This window comes from Myotis lucifugus, unplaced genomic scaffold (genome assembly GCF_000147115.1).
Source record: "Myotis lucifugus unplaced genomic scaffold, Myoluc2.0 scaffold_311, whole genome shotgun sequence".
Taxonomy (NCBI): Eukaryota; Metazoa; Chordata; class Mammalia; order Chiroptera; family Vespertilionidae; genus Myotis; species Myotis lucifugus.
Genome location: NW_005871359.1, coordinates 562,341 through 576,844, shown reverse-complemented (window position 1 = coordinate 576,844; position 14,504 = coordinate 562,341). Strand labels below are relative to the sequence as shown.

The 14,504-nt window shown below is 47.4% G+C and overlaps 1 protein-coding gene across 1 annotated transcript in view; it reads right to left on the bottom strand.

Moving 5' to 3' along the window:
* Positions 1 to 14,504, bottom strand: part of UPF1 (UPF1, RNA helicase and ATPase) — a gene marked incomplete at its 5' end in the record, with an annotated part of 41,569 nt that overhangs the window by 17,296 nt on the left and 9,769 nt on the right. The window contains 4 exons of the mRNA XM_023764004.1: positions 4,162 to 4,342; positions 4,706 to 4,873; positions 6,994 to 7,083; positions 8,799 to 8,941. Of these exons, the coding sequence (XP_023619772.1) occupies positions 4,162 to 4,342; positions 4,706 to 4,873; positions 6,994 to 7,083; positions 8,799 to 8,941 (582 nt within the window). The remainder of the gene's footprint in view (positions 1 to 4,161; positions 4,343 to 4,705; positions 4,874 to 6,993; positions 7,084 to 8,798; positions 8,942 to 14,504) is intronic.

The following is a 14,504-nucleotide window of genomic DNA, read 5'->3' as shown; positions in this document are numbered from 1 at the left end:
GGAAACACCCATCACTTCTCAGCACAAGCCAGTGCTGGGCTGATGCTGAGAAGGGTGCCAGCAGTCAGTGGTGTCAACCCTGTGGGAGAGCCCTCCTATCAGGAAGTTCACATGGCATAGGGAGCTGGATGCCTGCGCAGGCCATGGTCACACCTCAGCTGCTGTTCCTAACAGTCCCTAACAAGGTTACACCAATAGGGGTAAGTCTTGGCGATGATGCTCGAGGAACACAGCTGACATACCTACACCATCAAATGGCTGCGTCCTCCATAACCATCTGGCCCTGAACTGGGAGGAACAGCACTTCTTCTAGGCTGGCAGAAAGACCTCCAGCTCCTCTGGCTGTGTGAGCAGAGGAGGAGCCTTCCCTCTCCATTTCCTCCTGACCCTACACTGCACCAATAGGGCTACACATTCTTCCCTGGCAGGGACAGAACAGTATCTGGGCTGCTGAAATATAAACAGGAACAGTGAGAAATTGTGGTAACGTGAAAAGACACCTTGCTAGACGAGGTCTGAAAAACAATCTTTTAAAAATATGTTTAATTGATTTTAGAGAGAGAGAAAGTGAGAGGGAGAGGAAGCGGGGGGGGGGGGGGGGGAGAGCAAGGGATGGAGAGAGAGAGAGACATCGGTGAGAGAGAAACATCAATCAGCTGCCACCTGCACGTCCCCTACTGGGGATTGAGCCCAAAACCAGGCATGTGCCCTAACTAGGAATCGAATCAGTGACCTCTTGGTGCATGAGACGATGCTCAACCAACTGAGCCACACTGGCCAGGGCCTGAAAAATATTTTAACTTGCCCTCAAAGTAAAGATAAATTTACATTTAAGATTTCTGGTTATACGATACGGGTGCCTAATTAAAATTTCTATAGTTGTTATTAAAACTTTATAGCAAAATCTAAACAGAAAATCAGAGAAGGGCTTCTCTAGAGAAGTGGCTATGCAGGCAGAGCAGGTGCCCCACCACAAAACCAAAGAAAGGCCCCCCTCTCCTTCAACTACTGGGTTGAGGGTCTCTGACTTTTGGGACTGTGACCCCTTTCCCACTGCACACTCACCACAGTTTGGTACTTCCCTGGCTCAGATACATCTAAGTCCCAGCAAAGTTTTGAAACACACTCACAGGGGAGGGAACCAAGATGGCAGCATAGGTAAACACCTATATTTGCTGCCTCCCACAACCACATCAAAATTACAACTAAAATACAGAACCATCATTCAGAACTGCCTGAAAGTTGGCTGAACAGAAGTCCTACAACTAGAGAAGTAAAGAAAGCACACTGAGACTGGTAGGAGGGGCGGAGGCCGGGAACAGGCTGTTCTAACACGCATTGTGCCTTTTTTTTAATTGGGAGGGAGATCATCTCTGCGGAGGCCACCTGTGAGGAACAAGGGGTCCCAAACCCACACCAGATCCCCAGCCCAGAGTTCTAGAGCAGGGAAGAGAAGTCCCTGTAACTACGGGCTGTAAACATCAGCAGGGATTGTGGCTGAATGACAAGAGGCTGCTGGAGACCCAGGTGTTCCATTTAAAGGGCCAGAGCACGAACTTACTCCGATTCCCAGCACCAGGTGGCTTTGGGGGACCCAGACATATATGGGGAGGAAGTGGATTGTCTGGCATCAGGGCAGAACTCAGGGGTGGCTTTCTCCCAGACAGGGGTATCACAAGGGTCATTGTTCCTGTGCTGGGGCCTCCTCCATCGCAGAGCTGGCTGGCAGCCATATTTGAGTTTCCATCCACCTGGAGCATACTGTTTGCTCCACTCTGGGGATTCCTTGAAACCCGGTCCCATCCAATTTGCAGCCCCACCCAAGCTGTTTGCAGCAACTTTTCCATATGAATGGCCTGTCCTGGTTCAGGCTTCAGACTTTGCTAAAATCTCCCAAACAAGCTGCAGCTGGTGGCAGTGTGCCCCAAACCTATCAACAAAAGGCCCAAGACCGGGCATTAGCATCAGTCTACGTTGCTTCACAGCTGGGCCATCCCTGGGCACCTCCAAGCCCAGTACAAACAGCCCCCTGCAGATCCCTCTGTAGCTCCTGCCAGGTGGCCCCAGGCAGTGGCTGACTGCACCTCCCTGGAGGCCCTGGAGCCAGAGCACCCAGTGGACAGCTTCAGACCATTACAGATTATAACTCTACACATCCACAAGAGGCAGACTCAGTGAGCACCAAAGCCCCACTGAAGCAAGACCTGCACCATAGGGGTGTTTCCTGCACAGTAGCTTTCCCACTGTAGTCACAGCTGGTCCTCACAGCCAATTGGCCTGGAGGTCAACTCCTCCTAGTGATACCAATAGCAATCAAGGCTCAATTACAAGACTGTGCACACAGCCCACACAGGGGCGCACCTAGAGTGCCCAGCTCAGGTGACTGGGGAGGCTGAGCCACTGGGTCCTACAGGACATCTACTACATAAGGCTATTTTTATTCTACCAATTCCAGGAGACATAGCAGCTCTACCTAATACACAGAAACAAACACAGGGAAGCAGTCAAAATGTGGTGACAAAGAAATATGTAACAAATCAAAGAAATAGAAGCAAACTACTGGATACAGAGTTCAAAACCATGGTTATAAGGTTACTCAGGATCTTCATGAGACTTTCAAGGATCTTAGTGTGAATGTCAAAGACATGAAAAAGGACCAGTCAGAAATTAAGCATACACTAACTGAAATAAAGAATACTTTACAGGGATTCAACAATAGAGTAGAAGATTCCAAGAATCAAATCAACAATTTGTAATATGAGGAAGTAAAAAACACCCAAGCTGCCCTAGCCAGTTTGGCTCAGTGGATAGAGCATCAGCCAGCAGACTAAAAGGTCCCGGTTCGATTCCGGCCAAGGGCACATGCCTGAGTTGCGGGCTCGATCCCCAGTAGGGGGCATGCAGAAGGCAGCCAATCAATGATTCTCTCTCATCACTGATGTTTCTATCTCTCTCTCCCTCTCCCTTCCTCTCTGAAATCAATAAAAATATATTTAAAAAACAACAAACAAAAAACACTCAAGCAGTAGAGCAAAAGAAATTTAAAAAATATGAAGATAGTGTAAGGAGCCTTTGGGACAACTTCAAGCATACCAACATTCACATTATGGGGGTGCCAGGAGGAGAGGAGAGAGAGCAAGATATTGAAAACCTATTTGAAAAATGACAGAAAACTTCCCTTACCTGGTGAAAGAAACAGACTTACAAGTCCAGGAAGTACAGAGAGTCCCAAACAAGAGGAACCCAAAGAGGCCCATACTAAGACATCATAATTAAAATGCCAAGGGTTAAAGACAAAGAGATAATCTTAAAAGCAGAAAGAGAAAAACAGTTAGTTACCTATAAGGGAGCACCCATATGACCGTCAGCTGATTTCTCAACAGACTTTGCAGCCCAAAAGGTAGTGGCAAGAAATATTCAAAGTGATGAATAGTAAGGATCTACAACCAAGATTACTCTACCCAGCAAAGCTCTCATTTAGAATTAAAGATCAGATAAAGAGCTTCACAAACAAGAAAAAAGCTAAAGGAGTTCATCACCACCAAACCAGTATTACATGAAATGTTGAAGGGTATTCTTCAAGAAGAGGAAGAAGAGATAAAAAATATGAACAATAAAATGGCAACAAATACATATCTATCAATAATTGAATTTAAAAATCAAAATACACAAACAAGAAATCTAATGAACAAAATAAACTGGTGAATAAAATAGAATCAGAGATATGGAAGCATGGAACAGACTGACAAATCTCAGAGGGAAGGGGGGCGGGAAGAGATTAACCAAAGATCTTACCTATGAACACAGACAGTAGGGTGGTGAAGGCCTGGGGAGGGATGGAACTAGGTGGAGGGGAGCAATGGGGGGGAAAGGAGGAACACCTGTAATACTCTCAACAAAAAGATTTTAAAAACAAACAAACAAAGATGGAAACAAACAAACAAACAATAAAATGCACTCACAGTCCTATCTACTAAGGCCCAGGCTCCTCTGGACATGTCCACCCATAGCTGCCCAGGGCCAGTTCCTGTCAGGACTCCTCCTGGTAGAAGCTCCAGAATCCTTCTAGAATGTCCTGTTTACGAAGACAGCACCCCTTGCCCTGCCCCAAGTCTACAGGAAACTAGTGCTGAGGAAGACTGCATTCTCAATAGGCCTCACCTTCCAAAGCTCCTCCAACTTGTTGATCTGCTGGGCTGTAATCTGCCGGGCCCGAAGCTGCTCCTGCTCTGAAGGGATCTTGACCAGCCAGGAGAGGAAGCAGCGATCTTGGATCAGGGGCTGCCACTGAGAGCTGTCCCAGTTGATGTCCTTGAGGCTGCTCTGACTGGCACAGGGCTGCCTACAGAAGCCCCGAGGAGAGAAGAGCCCAGATGAAAATGACCTTCACCCCAAGACTTACCTTTCACCCCAAGGTGGCAGTCCCTATCTTTCATTATGTGATCACATTACCTTTAAATTGTTAGTAATAAATTGCATCTCCCCACACACTTGAGCTCTGAACTCTTAAAACTCAAAACAGACTTTGGTTTTACAGAATCATTTTTATGATTTAAACAGAACACACCCGGAGAGTTACTTGACAGTCCTAGCTCTCCAACAAGCCCCAACCCCCGAACATCCGAACATCTAGCCAGTCGACAGAAATCATTTTAAAGTTCCACTGAGTCAGAGCTGGCCCCCGGGGAAATCGGGGAGCCCTCACCTGCACAACAGCACCACCACTGAGTCAGCCTTGGCAGGGATGAAGCCAAGCAGGAAGACGTTGCGGCAGCCACAGTTGTAACACTCCAGGACTGTCTCACCAAGGGGCCCATCCTTGTGCAGAGTCACCTCTTTGCATTTTGCCCTCACAAGGTGATTTACAATGTGGCTTAAATCAGGAAATGATAAATAGTTAACACTCAAAAGTTTGGCTTTTCACCACTTCCAATTCTTGAATCCCTGTTAAAAGTTCCGGTACCATTCACGGTCCATTAGCAGGGTTGGTCACACCTCATCCATCTGGTGTCCCAGGAGACCAGCCGCCCCTGAACTGGCTCCCCATTGAGCACAAATCCGCCTTGAACCACTTTTAAGGAGAACTTTCCTAACACATTTCACAGTTTCTGCCTCTCACCTCCCACCCCCTCCAGTTCCTGCTTTCTTAAATCCAACTATTGGGCCTCACTGAATCTACAGCCGCTGCCCCTTTCCCAACTCCTCTTGCTCCTTGTAGCTTCTCTGATGCTTCTTTCAAAGTCACTTCTCTGGCACAGGGCTGCCTATAGAAGCCCCGAGGACGTGACCTTTGTGCTGGCTGCCAGGAACAACCGACTCCTAATATGCTGCAGGCCAGGAAACTTGATAAGCAAGCGTATTAAAACCTGAGGACAATAAAAAATATCAAGTAGGGGGCTCAGGGCTACTCTCAGGAAGCACAAGGGCCAGCAATGAAACCCTCTGGAATCCTGCTGTCTCGGTGTGGCCAGTTCTCATTTCCAGGCTACAGCTCACCTAATTCATGGACTGTGCCAAGCCAGCCTCACTGGGGCTCACGGATGGTACAGGCCCTGCCTCAGGCTCTCTGTAGATTTGTGGAACACTACTTCTGGCAGCCCTCTCTTCACATCAGTAAACTCTTCCTGTCACGAGGTTAGGCTAGAACCCTCTCTGGCCCCACAAAGTCTGTTATCAGATAATCTAACCATCACCATTCTCAGCACCCCCAAAATCCCCCACTCCTCTCTGGAGCCACCACCACTGGGCATGTTACCAGAACCAGTGGTTTCCTCTTATACCATCTGTATCCACTTCACCCCCCCTACAGTGGCAACAGGCACCCCGTCAGCTTTCACTCAAGCCTTGTAAAGAGCATGTGATGCTGGTTGACTGAGCCTGTTTTCTCATGGAGGCCCTTCCCTCACTTCCCTGATTTTAACAGCTGACCAGAAGCAAGGGCTGCCAACTAAGACAAGTTTTATTTAATTGCTTTCCCTGCAGGAGAGGAACTAATGCAAACATGGTAACACAAATTGTCCAGAACATTCTGAAAATAGGACTAGAATCTCTTGTGGTCACCTGGAGATGCTTTTCCTTTTAAGTGTTTTAAAAACATTAGCCCCCTTTCTTGCCTTGCTCAGAACCCCACAATTTGCATACTGTGAGATGACCCAAGATCCAATCACTCTGTGTCCTTAGGCAGCATGATGGTAAGGCCTGGCCCACGGCTCCTGAAGGCACAGGAAGGGTGGATGGGGCTCTGTGCACATAAACCTGCCTGTAGATTTTTGTCTCTACTTCTCCAAAACATGAACCTCAGAAGATGCTGTTTCCTTGCTGGAGACCTGGAGCCCTGGCCCACTGAGACCCTGCTCTGCTTCTTGTGGCCATGTAATGAACCCGAGGTAGGAGCCAAGGAGTCCAGCACATGAGCTAGACAGACCGACTCTCCCTACAACCTAAGCACTACCACCACACTGCTCTCACCCCAATACCAAACACAAGCAAGGGCTCAGTCACAAGTGCTGGTGATCAGGAGGGAGCCCAGAGCCACCGCTGGTCAGATGAACTTGATTTAATCTGATGATTCAGGATCTGGCCCGTGTTAGCCTCTAAACTACTCGATGAGCTCAGGCCTGAGGGAGCCTTCTCAGGAAGTGGCTCTCATGGATGCCCATTACTGTCTTGGGAACATCCTCCCCGGGCACCCCTTAATGAAGATGAACAGGAATGCGAGGAGCTCATCTTGCAGAAAAATATAAATAAAAACTAGGAATGAGAATTAAGCCAACCATACTGGCATAATAAAAAGAATGAGAGAATAAATCAAGGGTAAATACATTAAGGCATTCACACAGCACCATCTGTTTCAAGTTAAACCCGTCACAGAGAAGGAAAAAAACCCAGGTTTGTTAGCATGATTTTATATTGTGCTTCGCTTTAGCATTTCCATAATTTACACACAAATCTGAGCACAGTCTGATTAAAGACACATGGCAGTCTGATACCTACCTGCCAGAAGTATTTCCACGTCCGTTACAGAACCACTTCTTGCTGGTATTACAGTAAACCACGCAAGCAGGATCATGTATTCCACAGTAACTAAAAAGTAAAAATGAACAGTTAAAGCTGGAAGATCGCTCTCTGGTTTTAATTTGGCAGAATGTAAAATTTTTTCCTCTTACAACATTTTAAAGTTTTTCATTAAAAACATACTCAAGCCCAACGTTCCTACTAACAAAATCCAATCAGTTAACTGTTGAGGTTTCCTGATCCTGTGAATGCAGAAAGGAGCTGGGGTACTGTCGAGACACTGAGAGAGAACGCAGACTGCAGCAAAGCCCCTTCCAAGAGGGGAGCAAGTGCTGTGCGGGGTGCCAAGTGAGCCCAACACCCCAAAGGCAACCTGGTCACTCCTATGGCCTTCAGTTTCAGGAATGTAACTTATGAAAGCGGTGTCCGTAGGTAGCTCTGGGCACTTGGAAAGTGAGCTGTGACCATGCTTTGTTCACACTCCAGCAGAGGGCACCATGCTCCCAGGAATGCTCAACTCGGACCCAGCAGCAGAGGCTCCTGGGTGATAGAGCTCAGCTCCAAAAGAGCACATCAGGAGAGTCCACCACCACAATACCCCCCACCTTGTTTTTCTAAAAGTTAACATACCCAAAACAAAACCACTGGCTCTCCAGAGTCTGTATGTATATGAAGCCAAGACTCGGTCTCAAACCAGAATGTGCTTCAACCAAGAACCTTCCCACCAAACCCTCCACACATGGACACCCGGGAGGACCAAGGAGTTATATAGACTGTAACCACTTGCAGCTTCACCGGGACTGGCAACTGTGTATATAACAGGAACATTAATACCTCACTCATATATATGGAAAAACATTTATAAATGAGCCCTGGCTGATGTTTCTCAGTGGTTAGAGCATCGGCCCATGCACCATAGGATCACAGGTTTGATTCCCAGTCAAGGGCATGTATCTGGGTTGTAGGTTCAATCCCAGACCCTGGTCAGGGTGGGAGGCAACTAAGTGATGTCTTCCTCTGACGTTGACGTTTCCCTCCCCCTCCCCACGCCTACTCTTTAAAAAAATCAACGGGAAAAAATATCCTCCAATGAGGACTAACAAACATCAAAAACAAACATTTGTAATGAGAGTGAACAAAGAGCTAAAATAAGGTAAACTGGGGGAAGTGGGGGCGGGAGGATACAGCGCTCTGTCCCTTGGTGGGTAGACACTGGGGGCAGTGTGCCCAAAGGGCAGGCAGGGCTGAATAGAAGTCCAGGCTCAAAGCTGCCCCAACTGGCTGAGTGCCTTAAGCAAGATCATTTTACCTCTTTTGGTCTCAATTTCCTCTTGTGCATGTAACAAAAAAGCAAGAATAAGTCTAAACATAAGGGATGGGTCCTGCTCTCAATGAGAATTCCAAATTTGGTCAATATGCAGGTCTACCCACTGACTGTCCACTTCCAACTTTTCAGGAAGCAGACATTTTAAAGAATCCGACAGTAATCTCTCTGTAAGAGAAATCTTAGTGGCTCTATTTACCCTATAAACCCAAATGCTCACCCAATGAGAAGAGTTCTTCCTTCCTGATGAGTGAGTGAGGCAGGTACCAGGAACACCCCCAGGACCTGAGGAAGGCCAAGAGGGGAACCTTTCCCTACCTGCTGTAATAATCAGGGGTGACAGAGGGTGCTGAGCCCACCCTCCTGTCTGGTAACATGTACACTGGCCTAGCAACCTCTTTATTCCCAAGGACATGTGACCAACAGCGGTCTCTGGGATGCCTCTGCTGTTGATGCTCACCTGCAGGCATGTACTGGTAGGTCCTTTGTGTAATAGGTATCTTCTTCATCTTCTTCGAAGTTCAACTCGGCCAGCAACTGGCTGGTCTTGGCCACACTGTCATCCACAGCCCCATTCTGCAGGATGCCCTCAGGTCCTCCAACCTACCACAGAACAGCATCATCACCATGCAAGTCTACAGCCTTCAGGCATTGGGCATGTGGCTTCTCCCCAAGTGAGTAGCCATGGCAACCCTCCTATGAAGCGCTGGCCTGCTCTCCACTTTGAGACAGTTCAGTATCTTCTGCTTTGACATTTCACACTCTCCCCTTCCCTATCAAACCTACTCAGACCTACCCTAGCCAGTCTGGCTCAGTGGGTAGAGCGTTGGCCTGTGGACTGAAAGGCCCTGGGTCCAATTCCGGTCAAAGACACGTACCTTGGCTGCAGGCTCCTCCCTGGCCCGGGCCCTGGTCAGGGCTTACGCAGGAGGCAATAAACTGATGTATTCTCTCATATCAATACTTCTATCTTTCCCTCTCTCTAAAAATCAATGGAGCCCTAGCTGGTTTGGCTCAGTGGATAGAGCGTCAGCCTGCGGATTGAAGGGTCCCAGGTTCGATTCTGGTCAAGGGCATATGCCTGGATTGCGGGCTTAATCCCCAGTAGGGAACGTGCAGGAGGCAGCCAATCAATGATTCTCTCTCATCATTGATGTTTCTATCTCTCTTTCCTTCTTCCTTCTTCTCTGAAATCAATAAAGAAATATTTTTTAAAAAGGAATGATATCATATTAAAAACAAAATAAATGGAAAAATATCATCGGGTGAGGGTAACAAAAAAACCCCAAAAAACTATTCAGACCGAAACAGGGCAGACAGACCCAACCCCCATGGAGCCACAGTGACAACCAGGATGCAGAGGGAAATGCTTTGTTTCCATCACTGAGGGCCACAGAAGCAAGAGGACTTTCTACAAGCCAATTATGGCCCCCTCTGGGGACAGCTGCACAATGTCAGGCCAGAGGACCTGGGATTCCGTACAGTGAAGGGTCCTCCCAAAGCCTAAGCCCCCGAGTCAAGGTTGTGAGCCCTGGAAAGCAGTTATCTCCTTAGTAAACAGGCTTCCTCCATCCCAGTACCCTCTCTGGAAGGCAGCCCTTTCTTGATTACAAATTAGAAATTGAATGTTAGAATAACTTTCCGAATTCAGTCAATAATCTTACTAAATATATTACCTTTTATGTTATAACAGCAAAAACACAGTTTGTTTTTTTTTTAAGTAACTAAGTAACTTTAAGTAACTAAGCCATGAATTTCACAGGCACTACTGATGCGCTCACAAGTCCATTCATTGGTGCACAGACTCAGCTCCCCGAGGGGAACATGAATCCTAGCATCATCCCTACAGGAGCCTCAGGTGGCAGTCAACAGTCCAGTCATCTCCTCCCAGGGGCCACAGCCCACACAAGACTAGGTCAAGCAACAGGAGCTTTGTGTGTTGAGGAAGCCTAGAGAGGGATCATAGGAGCCCCAGGGCAAACACCAGCCCTATTCCCTTGCAGAATCCCTGCTACCCAGAGCCAGGAGACCAAAAACCAGAGCCAACACAGCCTGAGCCAGCAGTGCCACACTCTGTCTGAATCACTTGTACAAGCCTAAGGACAGCTATTCTCATGAGAAGGGCATTACATTTGGGGTGTCAGGAAGTCAGCATCTTGTCATAAGAACACCTATGTCTGTAAGGGTCTCAGCCCAGATCAGAACCCTATTTCAGTGTCAGCCACCACATTAATATGTTTTCAGGACGGCAGCAACCAGGTTAATGATAAGAAGACAAGAGGCCCACTGCACAAATCTGTGCACGGGTGGGGTCCCTCGGGGTGGCATGTGGGGATCAGGCCCCAGTTGGTTCCCCCAGACGCGCAGCCCCAGCTTGTGCCTCCAGCCTCACAGCCCCACCTGGCACCCCGCCTTTGCCTGGCACCGCCCCCTCACCTGCTCCACCATCCCACCCAAGGGGCAACCGGTCACCCCCCGCTTCCCCAGTCCGGCTCCCTCAGTGCCTGGGAGCCGGGCAGCAGCCCTGCCCCCTGCCGCTGGTCACCATCTGCAGGGTGATGGCCTAACGCCGCCTGCTCATCTGCTCCACCATCCCACCACAGTCCCACTCTCATCAGGGCCCATGGGGGCCGGCAGCACCTCCACTGCCACCAGCTGCCAGCACAGCATCGACAACGCCCGCCATGGTCCGCACTGCTCCCTGGTGGTCAGCGCACATCATAGTGAGCAGTCGAACTCCTGGTCTCCCAGTCGAACGACGGCCCGAGGGGACAATTTGCACATTAGGCTTTGTTTGCTTTGTTTGAAAAACAGTTTTTTTAAAGAGGAAAAATCAAAATCAACTTTTAGATTTTATGCAAAAAACACAAAGCTGTAACATCGCAAATACCTTTGTAAATCGCTTACCTTCTTTAAAAAATACATATATGATACACTTAACATAAAATATACCATTTTAACTACTTTTAAGTATACAGTTCAGGGGCATTTAAATATATTCAGATTCGTGTGTGACCATTCTCACCATCCATCTCCAGAACTTTCCATGGTCCCAAACTGTGTTCGCATTAAACACTGATTACCCATTGGCCTTCCCCCTGGCACCCACCATTTTCTTTTCAGTCTACCTGAATTTAACCCCTCTAGGAACATCATATAAATGAATCATATCGTATCTGTCCTTTTGTGTCTGGCTTATTTAACTCAGCATAATGTCTTCAAGGTTCATCCACGATGTAGTATGTTGTCAGATTTTCCTTTCTTTTAAAGCGAATATTCCACTACATAGATTCACCCCATTTCGTTTATCTAGCCATGTGTCAGTGGACACTTGGGTTGCTTCCACCTTTTGGCTGCTGTGAACACGGGTGTACAAATATCTCTTAGAGACCCTGCTTTCATTTCTTTTGGTTATACACCCAGAAGTGGAGCTACTGGGTCACAAAGTCATTTTATGTTTAACTTTTTGAGGAGTCGCTAGACTATTTTACCCAGTGGCTACACCTTTACATTCCCACCACAGTGCACAAGGGCTCCAATTTGTCCACATCCTCATCAACATTTGTTATATTTCTGTTTTTGTTAAAAAAAAACAAAACAAAAAACAGTCCTGACCGGTTTGGCTCAGTGGATGGAGCGTCGGCTTGCGTACTGAGGGGTCCCAGGTTCGATTCTGGTCAAGGGCATGTACCTTGGTTGCAGGCACATCCCCAGTGGGGAGTGTGCAGGAGGCAGCTAAATCGATGTTTCTCTCTCATTGATGTTTCTAACTCTCTATCCCTCTCCCTTCCTCTCTGTAAAAATCAATAAAATGTATTAAAAACAAAACAAAACAGCCCTAGCCAGTTTGGGTCAGTGTATAGAGCCTCAGCCTGTGAATCAAAGGGTCCCAGGTTTGATTCCGGGTCAAGAGCACATACCTTCATTGCAGGTTCCTCCCTGGCCTAGGCCCTGGTCAGGGCTTGTGCAGGAGGCAACCAATCGATGTGTTTCACATCGATGTTTCTCTCTGTCTTGCCCTCTCTTTTCCACTCTCCCTAAAAATCATTGGAAAAATATCCTCAGGTGAAAATTAACAAAAAAATTAAAAATAAAAACAAACGAACAAACAAGAGTCATTCTAATGGATATGAGGTGGTATCTCATTGTGGTTTTGATTTTCATTTCTCTGATGGCTATATCTTTTCATGTGCTGTTGGCCACTTGTATATTCTCTTTGGAGACATGTCTATTAAAGTCCTTTGCCCAATTTTAATTTGATTGTAAAATTTTTGTTGGATATCACTTGAAAGAGTCACCTCTTCATCTGGTAATGCTTCTCCTGACACATACAGTGGCAACACTGGTATGAGGCTGCCAACAGGACTGGCACTGCTGGCTCACAATGTCTCTTGATGTAAATGTACCTAGACACATTCGTGTTGGTTTTCTGAAAGTGTGTGGCCAGCTCATGGCACTTGGATTTCAATTCATGGCAGTGTGGGGGGCATATATATCATGCTGAAAGAGGGGGCTCAGAAGGTGGTCTAGACCAGGATCAGCCTGCAGGCCACCCTCTTAGGCTCCGAATGGTATTTATATTTTTAAATGACTGGACTAAATACCTAAGAATAGCCTCAATTTTGTTTCTTGTCCCACAAAGTTTAGTATATTTACTATATAGCCTGTCAAGAAATTATTTACTGACTCCTAATCTAGAAGAACTCCTAAGACCTCTTATCAGGTAGTATAAGCTTTAACATATAAAGAAATAGTCCAGGTGGCCTGGCTCAGTGGTTGAGCATCAAACTGTGAACCAGGAGGTCATGGTTCCATCCCCAGTTGGGGCACATGCCCTGGCTGCGGGCTCAATCCCCAGTGTGGGGCATGCAAGAGGCAGCTAATCAATGACTCTCATCATTGATGTTTCTTCCCTCTCCATTCCTCTCTGAAATCAATCAATATATATAAAGAAACATTCTTGGTGGTATCTGAATCTTTTCCTGAAGCATCAAAATTACTAGTTGTATGTGAAATAAAAGAGGAAAGTGCACACCACCTGGGTGGCCCTCATCTTACCCACTCCTGCCTCACATTTCACCTCCTCTCCCTAGGGAGAGGGATAAGGCACCTCAGGAGCATGTGAGGCTTATAAGAGAGTCTGACCAGCCACCAGCCAAGCATGACCAGCCACGTGGCAACCCTCTCTAAACCACACTGATCCCTTCAGGCTTAATAAGGGGCGGAAATCTAAGTCCACTCTTGGAACTCCAGGGAAACAACAGAATATGGATCCAAGTCAGGGGTACTATCCTCACCCCCCACTAAAACCAAGAAGAAGTCCAGATTCCCCAAGGCCCCAGGGCCCGGAAGCTGCCTGGCTGGGGAGTGTGGTATGGCACTCCTCACTCACATGCCTGAGTACACACATTCATGTGCAAACACTCCTAGCTCCCACTAGCCTCTCTCCTGCCAGCTGTGAGCTGGCAACAACACAAACTGACCTCTATAGCTGGGTTGTTAGTTTCTCCCTCTACTGCCTGTAAAGTTTTAATATAACATTAACCTCAAAAATACATTTGACCTTGCCCTGGCCAGCATGGCTTGATGGTTGGAGCATCAGGCTGCACACCTGAGGATCTTGGGTTTGATTCCTGGTCAAGGGCACATACCTGGATTGCAGGTTTGATCCCTGCTCCCGGTAGGGGCAAGAGTGTGAGGCAACCCATTGATGTGGCTCTCCCACACTGATGTTTCTCTCTGCTCCCTCCTCTCCACTCTCTTAAAAATAAAAAAGTCAGCCCGGCCAGTGTGGCTTAGTGGTTGAGCATAGACCTATGAACCAAGAGGTCAGGGTTCGATTCTGGTTAGGGCACATGCCCCAGTTGTGGGCATGGGTTGCGGGCTCAGTCCCCAGTAGGGGGCGTGCAGGAGGCAGCCGATCAATCATTGATGTTTCTCTCTCTCTCTCTCATCTCTGATGGTTCTATCTCCCTCTCTGAAATCAATAAAAATGTATTTAAAAAAATAATAAAATAAAATCCTCACAGCCGCCACCCCCCCCCCCCGGAGTGCGATAGTATTGATTAGCAAAAAGTTGTGAATATTTGCGTAGTCCAATGGTGAGACAAAAGGCTGGTGGCTAACCGTTCGGAAGATTAATAAAACATTAGGGATAATTGACGGC